Source organism: Acinonyx jubatus, chromosome D1 (genome assembly GCF_027475565.1).
Source record: "Acinonyx jubatus isolate Ajub_Pintada_27869175 chromosome D1, VMU_Ajub_asm_v1.0, whole genome shotgun sequence".
NCBI classification, from domain to species: domain Eukaryota; kingdom Metazoa; phylum Chordata; class Mammalia; order Carnivora; family Felidae; genus Acinonyx; species Acinonyx jubatus.
The window spans coordinates 39,223,178-39,240,276 of record NC_069390.1 but is presented as its reverse complement, the minus strand read 5'-3'; the positions used below and the strand labels follow the sequence as shown (position 1 = coordinate 39,240,276).

Sequence of the window (17,099 nt, the reverse complement as noted above, 5' to 3'; positions counted from 1 at the left end):
ACCCTTTCGGGGACCTGTTGCAGCAAAATTTCCACCACAAGTAGAAGGAAAAGCACTAAAAGCACCACCACAGCTTCTAGTCTTTTCAGTTCACTTAGCTTTAAAGGGAACTGGCATCATCAGCCGAGAGGCTGAAGCCCGGCACACCTGATTTTAATTTCGAGCCATGTGGAGGGATCGAGCGTGGGTAGTAGGTTTTATTTGTTTGTTGGTTTTTCCACCAGCCATGCTGGGCACCTATCAGAGCATCAACCATTCTTGTACGTAAGGGAAGTGCGGCTGCTATAACCCCAATACAGGCCGGGAAAGGTCAGGGACCCCAGAGAAGCCTCAAGTCAAAAGTGATGGCCTCTGTGTGGGGGTTCTGGAGGTTTCCTGGAATGGAAGGTAAAATGGAAGGTCTGGAACACAAACGGGGGGCTAATGTTGGGTATGGTGGGGGAGCAGAGAAGGGGGCAATGAGGCACCCCGTTCAGAGCAAACAGCTTGGCCAGAGAGCTGGTGACAGCCAGTTGAGGGAGGAGGAATTCAAGTGATGTAGTTTGCTTGTCTACTAGGCTCTGTTAAAAGGATCGCTGTTCCTTTGACGCAGAAATTGTTTTTTCAGTCTGGAGTAAAATAATACTAATAAAGTGATATGCTGACTACATAATCTCATGTGATTAGTTAACCATCACACTAACAGAAGCTTTTTCTTTAATTTAGCAAATATTCATTGAGCCCTTTGGGGTGTGGCAGTTCTGTGGTAGGAGCTGGGAATAAGGTATAGGCCACAACGGTCAGAATTCCGTGTCACTCGCGGCCAAATACAATCTGATTTTTTTCATTGTGGTAAAATAGGTCTCATGTGATAATTACCATTTTAACTATTTTAAAACATACGGTTCCATGACATTAAGTACATTCACCTTGCAGTTGCGGACGTTACCGCCGTCTCCAGACGGCATCTTCCCGAACTGAAACTGTCCTCGTTGTTGCCCCTTCCCCTCAGCTCCTGGCAGTCATCCTTCTGTGAATTTGCCCACTCTGGGGACCTCTTCTAAGTGGAACCGCACAGTCTTTGTCCTTTCATGGCTGGCTCATTCCACTCGGCATAATGTCTTCGAGGTTCATCCATGCTGTACTATGTGTCAGAATGTTATTCCCCTTGAAGACTGCAATGATATTTCATTGTATGTATATACCGTGTTTCGTTTATCCGTGTACTTATCCAAACAATATCCATTGTTTATCCACCGAGGGACACTCAGCTTGCTTCTGCCTTTTGGCTATTGTTTTTCTGTTTTCTTTTTTTTTTAATTTTTTTTTTTTAACGTTCACTTATTTTTGAGACAGAGAGAGACAGAGCATGAACGGGGGAGGGTCAGAGAGAGGGAGACACAGAATCGGAAACAGGCTCCAGGCTCTGAGCTGTCAGCACAGAGCCCGACGCGGGGCTCGAACTCACGGACCGCGAGATCATGACCTGAGCCGAAGTCGGCCGCTTAACCGACTGAGCCACCCAGGCGCCCCTGGCTATGGTGCATAAGACTGCTGTGAGCATAAGTGCACAAATATCTGCTCAAGTCCCTGCCTTCACTTCTTTTGGATGTATACCTAGAAATGGAATTGCTGGATCATAGTTTAGGTTTAAATTTTTTGAGGAACTCCCGTTTTGTTTTCCACAATGGCTCTATCTTACATTCTCATGGTAGTTTACAAGCGATCTAATTTCTCCACGTCTTCCACAAAGACTTATTTTCTGGGTTTTTTTTGTTTTGTTTGTTTTGTTTTGTTTTTTGAGGGGGAGGGGGTTTGGGTTTTTTTTAAATAATAGCTATCCTAGGGACACCTGGGTGGCTCAGTCGGTTAAGCGTCCAACTTCGGCTTAGATCATGATCTCACAGTTTGTGGGATTGAGCCCCACGTCGGACTCTGTGCTGACAGCTCTGAGCCCGGAGCCTGCTACGGATTCTGTGTCTCCCTTCCTGTCTGCTCCTCCCCCGCTCACACTTTGTCTCTTTCTCTGAAAAATAAATAAAAACACACAAAAAAATTGATAATAGCTATCCTGATGGGTATGAAGTGGTATCTTATTGTAGTTTCAATTTGCATTCTCATGATTAATGATATTGAACATCTTTCCATGTGTGCATCGGCCATTTGTGTATCTTCTTTGGAGAAATGTCCATTTGCCCGTTTTTCCATCGGATTGTTGTATCGCTGTTTGTAAGTTATAGGAGTGCTTTATATATTCTGGCCACCAATTCCTTATCAGATAGCTGACTTGCAAGTGTTTTCTCCCTTTCTGTAGATTGCCTTTTCACTCTGTGAACAGTGTCCTTTGATGCACTAAAGTTTTTCATTTTGATGAAATCCAACTTACCTGGCTTCTCTTTTTTTTTTTTGCCTGTGCTTTTAGGGTCATATCCAAAAAGTCATTGCAAATCCAGTGTCCTGAAGCTTTTGCACTAAGCTTTCTTCTAAGAGTTATAATTTAGCTCTTGCATGTAGGTCTTTGAGCCATTTTGGGTTAATTTTTTTATATGGTATACGATAAGAATCCAACTTGATTTTTTTTTTTTGCATGTGGATATTGTTTGTCCAGCGCCGTTTGTTAAAAGGGCCACCCTGACTTTATTGAACAGTATTAAAGACCATTGGACCATAGACACAAAGGTTTATTTGTGGGCTCTCAAGTCTAATCCATTGGTCCATTTGTCCTCAGGCCAGTACCACACCAATTTGATTACTGTAGCTTTGTAATAAGTTTAGAAATCAGAAACTCTGAGACCTCAAACTTTGTTCTTTTGTAAGATTATTTTGGTCATTCAGAGTCCTTTAAGATTCTATATGAATTTTAGGATGTGTTGTTCTCTTTCTGCAAAAGTCATCATTGGGATTTTGATAGGGATTAACAGAGCAACTTTGTAAAAAACGTTTGTTTAGGTAGATCATCATCCTTATTCTAACTTGGATGTTCTCAGAGCCTCTGAAATTGCAGACACAAGAAGGTTCTTAGAAAGTATGGGTCCCAAACCCAGCTCCATGCCCTGGCACTTTCCTGCCCACTTTCCTTGGTCGTTCTTATACCCCCTTCTCTCTCTTTCTATACCTGCAATGATCCTCCCTAAGAAGGATCAGAGAGAAAACTATGTTTAAGCCCACACTCTTAAGATTAGACATTGATCACAGCAGTGCTAAGAATGCCCCCTGGCTATGTTTAAGGAATCCTCCAGAACTATTTAGCAGATCGAGCGAGGTTCCTGTGCCCCTCTGTGATGTGGTGGGTAACAGAGTTGTCGAGAAATTGACCTGAGCAACTCTGAAAACCGTCTCCAGCCTGTGTGGCTAGAGTCCATGTACTTTCAAACACACACACACACACACACACACACACACACACACGCACGCACGCACAAAACAGGTTTCAGTTATCCTAACAAATTTGAATGCTCAAGATTGACACCTTGACAAATTGTAGGAAATTGCAAACATTTTCCCAGACCCAATTATCAGGTCTTTTCCTGAAGACTACTGAGAGGATTTAGGCGGGGAAATGTCCCCAGGGCAGGTTTAAAATCACAATGGGGGTGACAGGAGCTGGGATCAGCCAGCCTAGAACATGCTCCCTGGGTGCCTGCTGGCATCAGGATCAGACCACCAATGTCCCCCTAACTGGGAGGCCGGGGACAGAAGGGACTGGCAGCCAGTGTTGGCCCTGTCGGAGGGAGAGAGGAAGAAATGCTTATTTATCTGCCTTAGACAGTATTTTCATTTAGAAAGTATTTTGGTTACTGTCAGGGAAGGTTAAGGCTGGTTGCCAGAAAAACCAAACTTTCCCCCTCCCTCCAGGAGGATTAATGTTCTCTGTAAACCCTGAAAAAAAAGCAAAAAAGCCCTTTCTCTTCTTCAAAGACATCCTGTCTGCACTGTTTCAAATGAGACTTTTCCTTCTTGTGGTGGTTTGTCAGTTGGTGGTGGGTGAACCTTGGAAGCTGGTCTTTTAGAACTGAGCTGCTGAGGCTTCAGGGCACAGTCCCCTCGAGGGTCATAAAATCTGTTCAGGGGCTCAGGGATAGGCGTTTAAAAAATGGATTAGGGTAGAGTAGATCAGAGTCTATTGCGTATAATAGTATGTCTTGATATTTTTCAGTTTTGCATATGGACATTTGGATGTTTACGGGGGGTGATGTAATGTGTCATTCTTACTGGTCAGTAGTCCAGACTTGGAAAGCCGTTAGTTTTTAAATGGTCTTTGGCTAAGCAAAGCCTGGTCATGGTGCCACTGCTAGGCTAGCCACTCTCAGCAAAATTCTCTAAACGAATACACACAAAGAAATAAAACTCTAAAAGGTGGCCATTTCAGGTTAGCTTTAAACCTCGTCCTTATTTGGGCCTTCTGGTTTGATTTCTGTTTTGTTGATTACGTTTTCCAAAAGCGTGGACTTAACACAGGTAGGTATTTATAAAATATTTATTACAGATTTTATATATAAAATAAGCATTTCTTGATTTAATGGAGAAGTGTCTCCCCAGCTTCAGTCTTCCACAGACCTGTGTGACCTCTGTGAACCAAATCTGTGTGTTTTTGTTTCTTGTTTTCCTTAAATCGGCTCCAGTTTTAAATGTATGTCTAATAATCATGAAACTGTTCATGTATATATGGGCTAGTTATCTGTTCTATTGCAATAAAATAAATATATGACTTTTAAAATATAAAAATACTCATCCATGTGCCATTGAAAATAGGCTCACCTACTACAGTGGCCCGCATACCATTAATTGCCAGAGAAATACTGATGTTCAGAACGTTCTTTTATGTTTTTCTCTTTCCTCCCTGTTAGATTCCTTTACTCTAACAGAGGTGTGTATACATGAGAGCCGAAACTAGAGCTGTTCCTCATTAGGGAGCGAAGTGCTCTTAATTTTATAGACCTCTCCCCACCTTCCCTTCCCCAGGCTTGTTTTCATAGGATACCAGAATTTCTGAATTCACAAGTCCCTCATTCAAGGCTGACTGTCCCTTGACCCAGCCAGTTTTCACTGATGTCTACTAGTAAACATCCTAAGAGAGCTGTGGAGGAAGAATGTTTGAAGGTAAACACCTGTATGCCACAGCACACAGTAATGATAGAACTGAGGGCTGCATTCTCTGGCCTCAGCCTCACTGGGCCTCTCGGAGACTCACTGAGATTTGAATGGAAGCAGAGTGGAAAAGACTCTAGAGAAATAGCTCATCCTTCTTACAAATGGGGCAACTGAGGCCCAGAGGGGCAAAATGGCACATCGTGGGTCACACTGTTGGTTGGTAACAAAGCTTAAAGCTTCACTCACCTACCCATATCTCTCTCATATTTACTTCACTGTCTCAGAAGCATGGTAAGGACAGTCTCATGCTGGGAATCATAAAATCCCGGCATTAGGAATGGCTGTTTTCCAAAGAAAGAAGAACAGGCCCTAAACAGCCAAGGTCACTGGTGTGAACCTTCAGAATGATGGGAACATGGCAAAACCACTCGTGACCTGGAGCCTCCTTCACTATTAAGGGGATTTCTAGCCATGACATAAGTGCAAAGTATAGATTGTCTTATCCTCAGGTGATCTGGTGCCCTGCAGCCCTACTCAGGAAACTCCTGTTCTAGAAACCAAATTCAGATCATCTCTACAGTTAACAGCTGCAGCGAATAGCCTTGAAATGTCCCCATGATTCCATAACCAGAGGAGCCCACGCCAAATGCTAAGTGGAAATTCTGGAGCTCCGAGTCCTGATAGTGTTTTTTGGTTTTGCCGGAGTTTAGGCTAAAAACTTTTGACTCATGACTCATCAGAAGGCTGTGGCTCTGTTGCCTTAAATATGAATTGCAAAAGTCAAAACCAACCTGCAATCTGATAGCCACATACCAAGGGTTTCCTATGCTCTGGCAGGCTGTCGGACACAAAGATGAGTCAGGGAGTGTGGACCAGTGGGCTAGCCAGCCAACCTAGAGCAGAAATATGGTGTGACAAGTCAGAGGTCATTGGCTCTGTGAAGGTTTCCCAAATGGGAGAGTTAATGGCTCCCAACCCTTAGGTATCATGGTACCCTACACAGCCCTCTGTAGTCCTTTACATTGTTCTCTGCTCTGCTTGAGGCCTGTTGCCTCTTTGGACAGTGAGTTCCTAGTGGGTAGACCTTATTTTGTATTCCTCTGTATTCCCAGTGGCTAGAATATGTAGGTGGCCCTCTAAAATCCTTTTATGGGGAGGTATGACCAAAGTCCTCGGAAAATGCCATGTGATGCCAATCAAGTGGGTCAGTCAGCTTGAAGGTCTCAGCGTGACACAGAAGGCATTTGAGCAGGGGTTTAAAAGACACGTGGAAGTTTCTGGGAGCGAGCTGTTTTGGCCCAGCGTGATATGCGTCCTACCTACATCGTGCGAGCCCTTCCCCAGCCTCCCTCTTTCCCCCGCCCCTGGCCTGGCACCTTGGGTCTGAAGGAGACAACATCTTTAGCTTAGTCTGCACATTTCACTTAGATGAGCCAGGTGTCTGTTTCACTCTGGGTTAGTCCTTGGCTAGTTAGTTGTTGGTTGATTTCTACCTGTGTTTGTTAGTGTTAGAAATACACAGATCTGCTAGGTAGGAGCATTTGTCAAACCATTGCAAGCAAGCTTTCTTGAGGTTCTAAGGCATGTGTGGGAGCAGAGAAGTCCTACTGATCCGTGCACTTACACTCAGTGGAATGTGCCTAAGACTTCTTTAGGAAAGAGGGGCACACCTCTGAATATGATGCAGTTCTTGTGAGGACATTGTTACAACCTGCCCCCAAAGACCCCCTTTTTTTTTTCTTTAGCTCTTATTTTCTAAAAAAATGATAAAATTTATCAGCCATGTTAGTTATCCGTTCCCCTGCTGGACCGTAAATTCTAAGAAGGCAGGGATTTTGTTTTGCATTGATGTATCCCAGGTGCCTAGAACAGCATCTGACATACACATTGAATGAGTGAATATTGACATGAATGAATATATTGAGTGAACAAATGAATACTTTTGCGTCAGATCTGAACCCAGGTTAAGGGAAAGACAGTTGCCTTATGAGAAGTGGAACTCGGGATTGGAGGTCACCAGTATTTACTGCAGAGAGCCAGCCTCTGCACTATAGGCTGCCTCCTTTCCAGAGGCTGGGCTGGGCTGTGCCCCAAAAAGGATGGCATGAACATACCTTAGCAACAGAAAAGTTGATGCCTAAAAAGCACTCCTACCATTTAAGTGCCTCTTGTTTAAATATATCCTTCACCAAAGGAGGTAGCTGTGATACAGTCCCAAGAGCACTGTATCAGGAGACCTGAGTTCAAGTCGCAGCTATGTCCATGCCTAGCTCTGTGGTTTAGGGTCCGTTACTAGCGCTCCCATGAGCCGCGGTTTCCTCACTCATAAAAGGGGGATAGTGAGCCCCTCTTCACAATGTGCCTAGCTCCGTACCTCCTGAACCAGGAGACCCTCCATAAGCAGCGTCAGGCTGCTGGAGACCCTCTGAAAGGCCGGCAGTGTGGGTGGGTTCCCGAGCCTGTTTGCAAGCCGGTCTCCAGCTCTCCCCAGGAAAAGATCCAACAACGCCTCGTGAGTTTTGTTAGGGAGGATTGTGCAGCACCCCCCGCTCCAAACCCAAATCCCCAGTAAGTCAGGAAGATGTATGTGTTTTAAAACATTGGGAGGTCTGCTTTGGATCACCCTGGAGCTGTGGCTTCCCGGAGCAGCTGGGAGTGAGTGGAGGAAAGCCGTTCCTCTGTCGGGAGTTCTCCCGGCTCGGTGCTCATGTCCCACACAGGGGCTGCCTGCACTCGGCTTTGGCGGCCGTTGACTTTTAAATCATAAAAAGCCGCTCTATACACAGTTTACTCTGTTGCTAGAAGGCAGCGGAACATAGGTATTAAAAAAAAAAAAAAAAAACGGGCAGAAGAAGCAGCCGTTAATCCCGCCAGGCTTCTGGGCACTGGAGCAGTTGCGGATGACAAAAGTTAATTAGAAACATGAGCAGTTTAACTGAAAACACTTGTGACAATTGGAAGGGCAGCCTCTCCGGTCAGAGAATTTTTCCTAGGGAACCGTTGTGGGAGAAAGTGGCTGCCACTAGGTAAGTCGTGTTGTGGTGACTTTGCAGACACGGACGTGCTCTTCGGGGGCTGAAGGGCCACATCCTCTCCGTTCCGTGCACCGGGCTGTGTGGGGTGTGGGTGGCACGGCGCCGGGCTCAGCCGTGACATGCCTTCCCAGCCACTTTCTGTCTGACAGCTGCCCCTGTGTGGGCGATAGAGCTGCTTGGTTCTGAGTGCTCGTGGAGGAGGGCATCCCTGATCTTGTTTCCGTGGTACGGGCCGCCTCGGCCAGCAGAACTCCAGCTTGGAACCCGCCCTTCTTAGAATCATTCTGATTCCACTTTGCAAATATCTTGAGGCGTTTCTGAGAAGAGAGTCTGGCTGGGGAAATACACCCTAAGCGCCAAAGGGGAGACCTTGACTTTCAGATAACCTGTGTGTTTTCATGCCTACAGTAAATCGATGTGCAGTTTATACTCTTAAGCTAAAATCTTTTTTAAGTCTTGCCTGAATCCTGCTGGTACCGCTTTCAAAATGTCAACATAGGAAAAAGCGTCTATGCTTTGATAGGACTTAGCAACTTCCTTGGGTAATTATTCTTCTGTAAAGATTATGCTTGGTTTCTCTTTCTTTTTTGTTTCATTTTAATGTCTCTCCTACATTTTCTTAAAGGCGGCTAATTTTCAATTATTTCGCATTAACCGGGAAATTGGGTTGTGGGTTGAATAATTCAAAAACAGTATGTGTTTCCTACATCTTTCGTGGTGTAGGTTTTTGGTTTTTTACCAGAAACGCATGCTTAATTTTGCTTTGCACATGTTGATATTAAGATCAGTGTGCATTTGCACAGCAGATATCAGGATAGGACGGGAAATGTGAACTGTGTGTGATGGAGAGCAGGAGGAAGTCAAGGTGGGATTTAAAAACTTAACCACCGGTGGGGCGCCTGGGTGGCTCCGTCAGTTAAGCGTCTGACTTCGGCTCAGGTCACGATCTCACGATTCGTGAGTTCGAGCCCCACGCCGGGCTTTGTGCTGACAGCTCAGGGCCTGGAGCCTGCTTCGGATTCTGTGTCTCCCTCCCCTCAGCTCCTCCCCTGCTCAGACTCTGTCTCTGTCTCAAAATAAATAAAGATTAAAAAAACAAAGAACAACTTAACCACGGGTAAGGCACGGGAGGGTGGTGGAGCTACCTGAGCGTTTGGGTTGAGAGTGATGAGCTGTGGAACCGTGGTCCACCCTCCCTGGCCGTCAGCGCAGGTCCACAGGTGTAATTCGGGTTTCCTTCTCTTCCCCATCTCTGCAGAGCCGTTGGCGAGCCCAGCCTCCTCCTCCCACCCCGGAATGAGTGAAAATGCACCTGTTCCTCTGGAAAGTGGCAGCAGCCCCTCCCCTGCTAACAGCGGCACCTCCTCGGCCATCCCCCAGCCCGGTGCTGCCTCCAAGCCCTGGCGCAGCAAGTCGGTCAGCGTGAAGCACAGTGCCACGCCGTCCATGCTCTCGGTCAAGCAGCCCGTGCCCGAGGCCCCCAGGCCCAGCTCTGAAGCCATGAAGCCAGCCCCCAACAGTCAGAGGTCCATGCTGGAAAAACTAAAGCTTTTCAACAGCAAAGGGGGTTCCAAGGCAGGCGAGGGCCCGGGGTCGCGGGACACGAGCTGTGAGCGGCTCGAGATTCTACCCAGCTTTGAAGAGAGCGAAGAGACGGAAGCCACCGGTCGCTCGCTGTCCACGGCGGGTCCCGCTTCCAACAGCCCCAAGATCGCCCTCAAGGGCATCGCCCAGAGAACTTTTAGCCGGGCGCTGACCACCAAGAAGAGTTCCCCGAAAGGCAACGAGAAGGAAAAGGAGAAACAACAGCGGGAGAAGGAAAAGGAGAAAAGCAAGGACCTCGCCAAGAGAGCCTCTGTGACAGACAGGCTGGACCTCAAAGAGGGGCCGAAAGAAGACCCCAGTGGGGCGGCGGTGACCGAGATGCCAAAAAAGTCCTCCAAGATCGCCAGCTTCATCCCCAAGGGGGGGAAGCTCAACAGTGCCAAGAAGGAGGCCACAGCCCCTTCCCACAGTGGAATACCAAAACCAGGAATGAAGAGCATGCCCGGGAAGTCCCCAAGTGCCCCTGCCCCTTCCAAGGAGGGGGAGCGGAGCCGGGGTGGGAAGCCGAGCTCGGGGCTCCCCCAGCAGAAGCCCCAGCTGGATGGCAGACACTCCAGTTCCTCCTCCAGCCTGGCGTCCTCAGAAGGAAGAGGCCCTGGAGGGACCACTCTGAACCACAGCATCAGCAGCCAGACCGTCAGCGGGTCCGTCGGGACCACCCAGACCACAGGAAGCAATACCGTCAGTGTTCAGCTACCTCAGCCCCAGCAGCAATACAACCATCCCAACACTGCCACCGTCGCGCCTTTCCTGTACAGGTAGGTGCAGCCGCCCGTCCGCCCTTGCTGGGCCGTGGGCAGAGGAGCCTTTCTGGTAGGTCCCAGGTCTTTGAGGGCAGGAACCCGGCCTGCCCTCCAGGAACATGAAAGCTGACAGCTAACGTACGCCTCGATAAGCTCCCAGTAGAGCCTTACACGTGTGCTTGAGGGAGCAACTAGTACAACACGGCTTGGGGGAGGGGGAGAGAAAGCTAAAGAGAGGAAGCAAAATTCAAGCTGACCCCAGGATGAGGAGGAGTTGGCCAGGCACGTGGGGACCCAGGGGCGTTTCAGAAGCAGCCACAGCAGGAGCAGACGCGGTAAGTGTGGTTTGGTATCACTCAGTGTGACCGGCCCCGACATCGGTCCTAACGTTTTCTGAACGTACCTTAAAAAATGAGAAACACAGATGTCATCTTGCTGAATGGGTGAGACCTCTTCTCACAGAGGCGTTTGTCTTGAGCTTCCAGATCCTCACAGCTGCTTACACATGGCACGTGTTAAGTATTTTTTCAGTCCTTGCTAGAATCTTTCTTCAAGAGAGCAGCATGAAAGGGCAAGGTAGTGATAGGAAGGGATCAGTTTGTTTTTTTAAGTTTATTTTGGGGGAGGGAGGGGCAGAGAGAGAGAGAGAGAGAGAGAGAGAGAGAGAGAGAGAGAGAATCCCAAGCAGGCTTTGCACTGACAGTGCATTGGGCAGCCTGATGCAAGGCTTGAACTCACGAACCGTGAGATCGTGACCTGAGTTTAAATCAAGAGTTGGATGCTTCACTGACTAAGCCACCCAGGAGCCCCAGGGAGAGATCAGTTCTAGAAGAACAAAAGAATCAGGTTATATTGAGGAGACAAGCCTGGATGCTTGCTTGTCTGACTCCATTCTGTCCATTATCTGTCCCCCACACTCTCTCTCTCTAATGGCACATCCATAGGACTGCGGGAGACCACGTGGAGCCAGGTGCCGCTTGCTCTGTGTGCTTGTGGCCTGTGAGAGCCTCTCATTGCCCAGCCTGCACCACGCACCTTTGCAGGATGGAGGACACGGGCTCTGGGTGGTCCTTGGCCATGTGGACAAGTCCTCTCCAACAGATGGCAGCTGTGCTTTAAGGGACTCCCAGAGCTTTGCTCACAGTACCCAGCTTAATCCTGTACTTGAGACGTGGAGTACATTTGGCCATTCTGCACAGCAGAATGTTACTAATACCTCTGCATAGCAAAAGGGGCCTGATGAGTGAATGCCATTATCTAGGTACTTACTTTACAGCTTCTGCCCTAAGTATGTATACATATACACTGCACACACACACACACACACACACGGACACCCGTAGGCATGGACGTACATTGACAGCCACGTCCAAGTATGGACACAAGTTCACATACGTATATAAAATGCTAGTGTGCACATGCACGCATATATTTTCACACCTGTTCACATGCAGACTCATGCCCATACTTTCAGCTTCCTGTGTTTGTGTGGTTCCCCCGAAGAAATGGATATCCCCTCTCTCCCTGCCTGAGTTGTGTTCTCGTAGTCTTTGTTACCATGCCTGCCAACAGTGAGTGGGAAGACTGGCCTGAGTGATTCAGAGTAAAGCCAGGCAGGTCCAGCCAGTGAGGCAAGGCCAGGCTTCTCTTTGTCCCATCCCTCCTTCTTTCTCTTCTGCTTACCCTCCCTCTCAGCAGGGGTCACACCCGGACTTTTTAATTGGGAGAAGGTCATCTTTTTATTACATCCAGTCATTAGCTCAGCTAACTATTGGAGAAGAGTGCCAGGGCTTTTAGATAATGACTCAGCATTCGTCTCCATGCAGGGCTTTTAATACAGTTGTTCTCTGAACCATGGAGGCAGCTGAATTGCTCCCCATGAAATTTTTATCATTCCAGTAACATTAATAGTCTTGAGGTAATACATATTCAAGCTACTGCTCCCAGAGTCTTGATTTGCATTTTCGAAATTAAAATATATGATGGTGTTTGGACACCATCCATTTCACTCCCTTTTTCTTTTTTTCTGGAATCATTTGAAAGATTGTAAAACATTTAACCTCTTTTAAAATTTCACGCTTCTCTGTGAGAGGAAAACTCTTAACGAAAGAGCAAATGTCTGACAAATACGAGAAATGAGAAAATGTCATGCGTATCTGTCAAGCTGTACTTGAATGTCCATGTTCACCCTGTGTGATGTCCCTCTGGCCGCTCTGATGTGCTTTTCCTTCTCAGGTGAGCCGGGATGGGAGTCAGGATGCCTGGGCTCTGTCTTTTATTAGCTTACAAATCCCTGGGTGGTCTGGGTCCCTTCCCTGTGGGAACAGCTATGGAGCACATGCTACATATGTGCAGAGACCCTGCTAAGGCTTTTCATGCCTTCGCCCATAGAATCATCCCCGAGACTTCACAAGCTCGCTACTTTTGAGATCCCCGTTCTGTAGGTGAGCAAACTGAGGCTCTGAGCGATTAAATAACTCACACCAAGTCCAGAGCTAATAGCTAGAAGAGCTAGTGTCTAAACCCAAGTCTGTCTAACTAGAGGGGCCAAGTTCTTAAGCGCCAAACAGTCTTGGCTCTCTGAGTCATTGCAGCTCTCTGAACCTCATTGTCTTCATCTATAGAGCAAGGAGATGAGATGAGATGAGAAGATTTTTTTAAATAGGTTAGACTCCCCTTGTGCTCTAAAATTCTCTCGAGTTCATGGGTTACTTACTGTAGAGAACTTGCCGTCTTCCCCTCCCCAGAACCTGTCAACATTGGCGATGTTACCAAGGCATAAAAGAAAGATAAGTCATCTTTTTGAATCACACTGAATGAATTATATTGAGAAGTGACACGGACATGTATCACTTTACACTTGACTGAATGCTTCTTGAGTCCTGTCACGTGATTTTTGTGGCAGCCAGGAGAGGTCACTGTTGCTAGCCCTGCTGTACACATGGGGGACCTGAGGGTCAGAGGTGTGAAGTGACTTCTCACATGTGCTTGGCTACCTGCAGCCAACGAAATGTTCAGACTCCAAGTCTAATGATCCTTCTAGGGCCCAGCATCTTTCTAGACTTAAACATTTCTCGTTTATACATTCAGTACACCCTGCTTAAGGGCCTGCTCTACATGTGAACTTGAACAGCTTGAGTTCTTACACATCCATGTCAAAAGAGCCAGTCTTTGCTTTCAGAGAGCTCTCTAGTTGAGGCAAGATTTATTAATTAGCTCGCATTGTAATACATCGGCATCAGGAGATTAAGAATGCTGTAGAAACGCACAGGTGGAGCGCTTAGCCAGCAGAGTCAGGGAAGGTTTCCCGGCCAAGATGACATGGGAACTGTGTGTTAAAGGCTGATTAGGAGCAAGAGAGGAATGAAGAGGAAAAGAGCCTTTAGGCACAGGTCACACTAACTACAAGGGCAAAACCCTTAAGGGCATGGTGTGCTCTAAGGAATGAAGACACAGGTGGAAGAGAAGACACGGCAGGGCTGTGTGTACAGGGCAGGGTGGCACAAGACAGGGCTGGAACTGAATACCCATGTGGGGCGTTGTCTACCACAGTTAGGACGTTAGACCTTACTCTATGGGCCATGGAAACCATCGAAGGCCTTTGATCAGAGGGTGATGTGATCGTATCGGTGTCGCAAAAACCAGTGGAGGATGGTGTGGGGAGTAGACTGGACCTACAGACAGTCTAGAATAGAGGCCACAGACTCAGATGCCTGATTCCGACCCAAAAGGTAATGGAAATGAGTGGCCGGGGGTAATGGGACCGCAGCAGAGGGAGTGCTAGACTGTCTAGAGGGAGCAGCCATCACTTGGCACCAGCAGGTGGCGCCCTGCAAGAAAGTCCATGTAGACTTTCTTGTTTTCACTGCAAGTGGAGAAACGGACAAGGCAGAAATCCAGATATTTCTTGTGAAATCTCCCAATTTTAAAACGTTGAAATAAATTCAAAAAGCTTCAAAATACTACACAGACCAATAAGAATCTACGGGCTGGTTCCGACACCTGGCTGCCGTTTGCAACCTCCAGGCTGGAAGCAGTGTTTACAAAGTGCTTATAGGTCAGAGATGATGAAAGCCTGGACTCCAGCCAGTGGGTCAAAAGGAGCAACACGAATCCAAGAATCCTCAAGGGGTGGGGACTGCAGGAATTTGGAATTGACGGCTTCATTAGGAGGGCAAAGGTGGGGAAGGATGGGTGACTTGAGGTTTCTCGGTACGTCCCCCACGTTTAAGACAGTCCACGTTCCTGGCAAACACTTTTTTCATGGAGGGTGAAGTCTGGGTGAATGAGTTCAGGACGCTAATGAATTAATAGCGCTATACCCAGGGTTACGCATCTGAGTGTAATTACACATTTGCACGCCACGCCTAGGTCAGCCGAGGTAGTTGTGGCAAGAACGCATTGCATGAAGCAGTGGCCTTGATTTACTGGACAAATAAAGGCACAGAGAAGGTTTGGGGAAGTACAGATTTCGAAGTGTTGAAATAATGATCGATGAGACCTTTCATCTCCGAAGATCTGAGCTCTGAATCCGAGACGTAGAGGGCCAACACACCTGCTTGGCACCCACTCCTGACCGGTTTTGTAGTCACCTTTCCAGAGAGAGCCATGACAGGAGGATTTGGGGAGGGCCACGGGGCTGTCAGTGGAGTCATCTTTATGCTTGACTTTCTGGTATTGCTGAGTACTTAGAAGTTGCTCTTTGGCGGAGGTTAAGTGATCCAAACCACTCAGTACTCTCCAGCCTTTTTCTGGCCAGACCTAGCTCCCTGATAGGGATTCGGAGAAGCATTCCCCAGTGAGGGATTGCAGACCCTCCGTTTGGGCAACGAATATTTCATCTTTTACAGTTCACTGGCTCTCTCCGTTTCTAGGACATTGCTCCACATGTGCTGATGAATTATTTAGAGTCAGTCTGCTGGTCTGCTCTGTTCTAAAGCGTCTCGTTGAAGGGGGTGATGGCGTGTGCTGTGGTCAGACCACAGTGGTCCAGATGTGTTAGCTACTGCTCGTGACAAGTGTGTCTGCTTTGGTTTGTGTGTGAAGGTCCCAGACAGACACCGAAGGGAATGTTACTGCTGAATCCAGCTCCGCGGGCGTGAGCATGGAACCCACCCACTACACTAAGAGTGGACAGCCTGCTCTGGAGGAGCTCACTGGTGAGTATGGAGCCCCAGAAAGTCTGTGTCTGCTGCCGATGAGACCTCCCATATAACCACCCGGCCTGATTGGAGTCGCCTTACTGTTGCACTGACGGATAACCTAAACAAAGTTACTAGTGTTATTTTTTGTTTTCCTCCGTCTTCTCTTTCTTCCCTGCCCTCTCTCGCACAGTCTACTCCCTTGTCCCCAGAATTATAAGTAAATCTCTTGCTTACTGGCAAATCCTGTTTTAATACATGTTCCATTTCAGTAGCGGACCTGGGCTGCTCTGACACTTAACTTTGAATCTCCTTGTTCAGTCTTCAGATAAAGTCACTTTCGAACAAGATCTGGAACTATCATATCTTGCCTTTTTTTTTTCTTTTCTGTATGGAAGCACTGATTGAAAATGTATTCTTGTCATCCTGCATTAATCGGAAAGGAGAACACAGCATGCTTCTTTTACCAAAAATAAACATTTGGTAAAAAAATAAACATATCTAAATTTTATTTAAGTTTAACCTAGACGATGATGATTAAAGGGCTATTATGTTACATGAAAACATAAAATCCACAGTTGCCATGTAGTTAATTCCACGGGTATTGATTTATTAAGGTTATAAACCTGTCACATCCTCAAAGGAGAAAAGTTAGCGTATGAGTCAGGATTCCTACTGCGCTGCATTCGGGGTTTATCACCACCTCTGTCTGTCTGCCCTTTTCCCCACTTCTGTGTCCTATGTTCCAGCAACTTCTAATCAGGGAAGTGAGTGGTAAACCACACATTTAGCAGTGGTTGTGTTATTCTTTGCATATCTTACCACTTCCAGGGTTGGCTTAAAAATCGAATCCATGTTTCAAGTCCATTTATTAGGCTAAATATCCACGACCACACCGTTTTAATAGCCACATCACAGCTGTGGAGTTGGTCTGCAGCCCATGTGAGGGGATCATACCCATCTCACCATTAGCTCTGAGTATTAATTTCAGAGGATCTGAGCTATTTAACTATTTCCTTCTGGTTCTGCTGGCCGGGCACAGTGATGAGGCAGAGCTTTCAAGCCATTTAGAAGTGATCCATCTTGCAGTGGTTCAGGACCCCACATTTGGGATTGATCTTGTGCTTCCTTCCCTCCAAGCTTTGTACCTCCTTGCATATGAGGACATGGCTAGCCCAGCAAAAGGGCCCGCTACGAGAAGGGTGTGGCGTTCAGTGACTACTCAGGTCTCCACACACATTCCAGACTGTATTCTTATGGGCACACATCAAAAGAGGCAGGCTAGTGCTCCAAGAGCCTGGCATATATCAGATGTGTGTCCCGTGGAGTCATGTGGATTCATGTCAGACTCTGAGGCTCTGCAAAATTCACATTTGAAAAGCAGAAGCAGCGGCCAGAGAACATTCCACATCACACTTCCCTCCCTTTTTTCTTCCTTCCTTCCCTCCTTCCTTTTTTTTTTTTTTAAATTGCTAAGCGGAATTTCTTAGAGTGACTTGTCTTTA

At 47.1% G+C, this 17,099-nt stretch overlaps 1 protein-coding gene across 2 annotated transcripts in view; it reads left to right on the top strand.

The window, feature by feature from the left end:
* Positions 1–17,099, top strand: part of NAV2 (neuron navigator 2) — a 394,263-nt gene that overhangs the window by 214,938 nt on the left and 162,226 nt on the right. For both annotated transcript variants that reach the window (XM_053203382.1, XM_053203383.1), the window contains 2 exons: positions 9,364–10,468; positions 15,500–15,612. In XM_053203382.1, the coding sequence (XP_053059357.1) occupies positions 9,364–10,468; positions 15,500–15,612 (1,218 nt within the window). The remainder of the gene's footprint in view (positions 1–9,363; positions 10,469–15,499; positions 15,613–17,099) is intronic.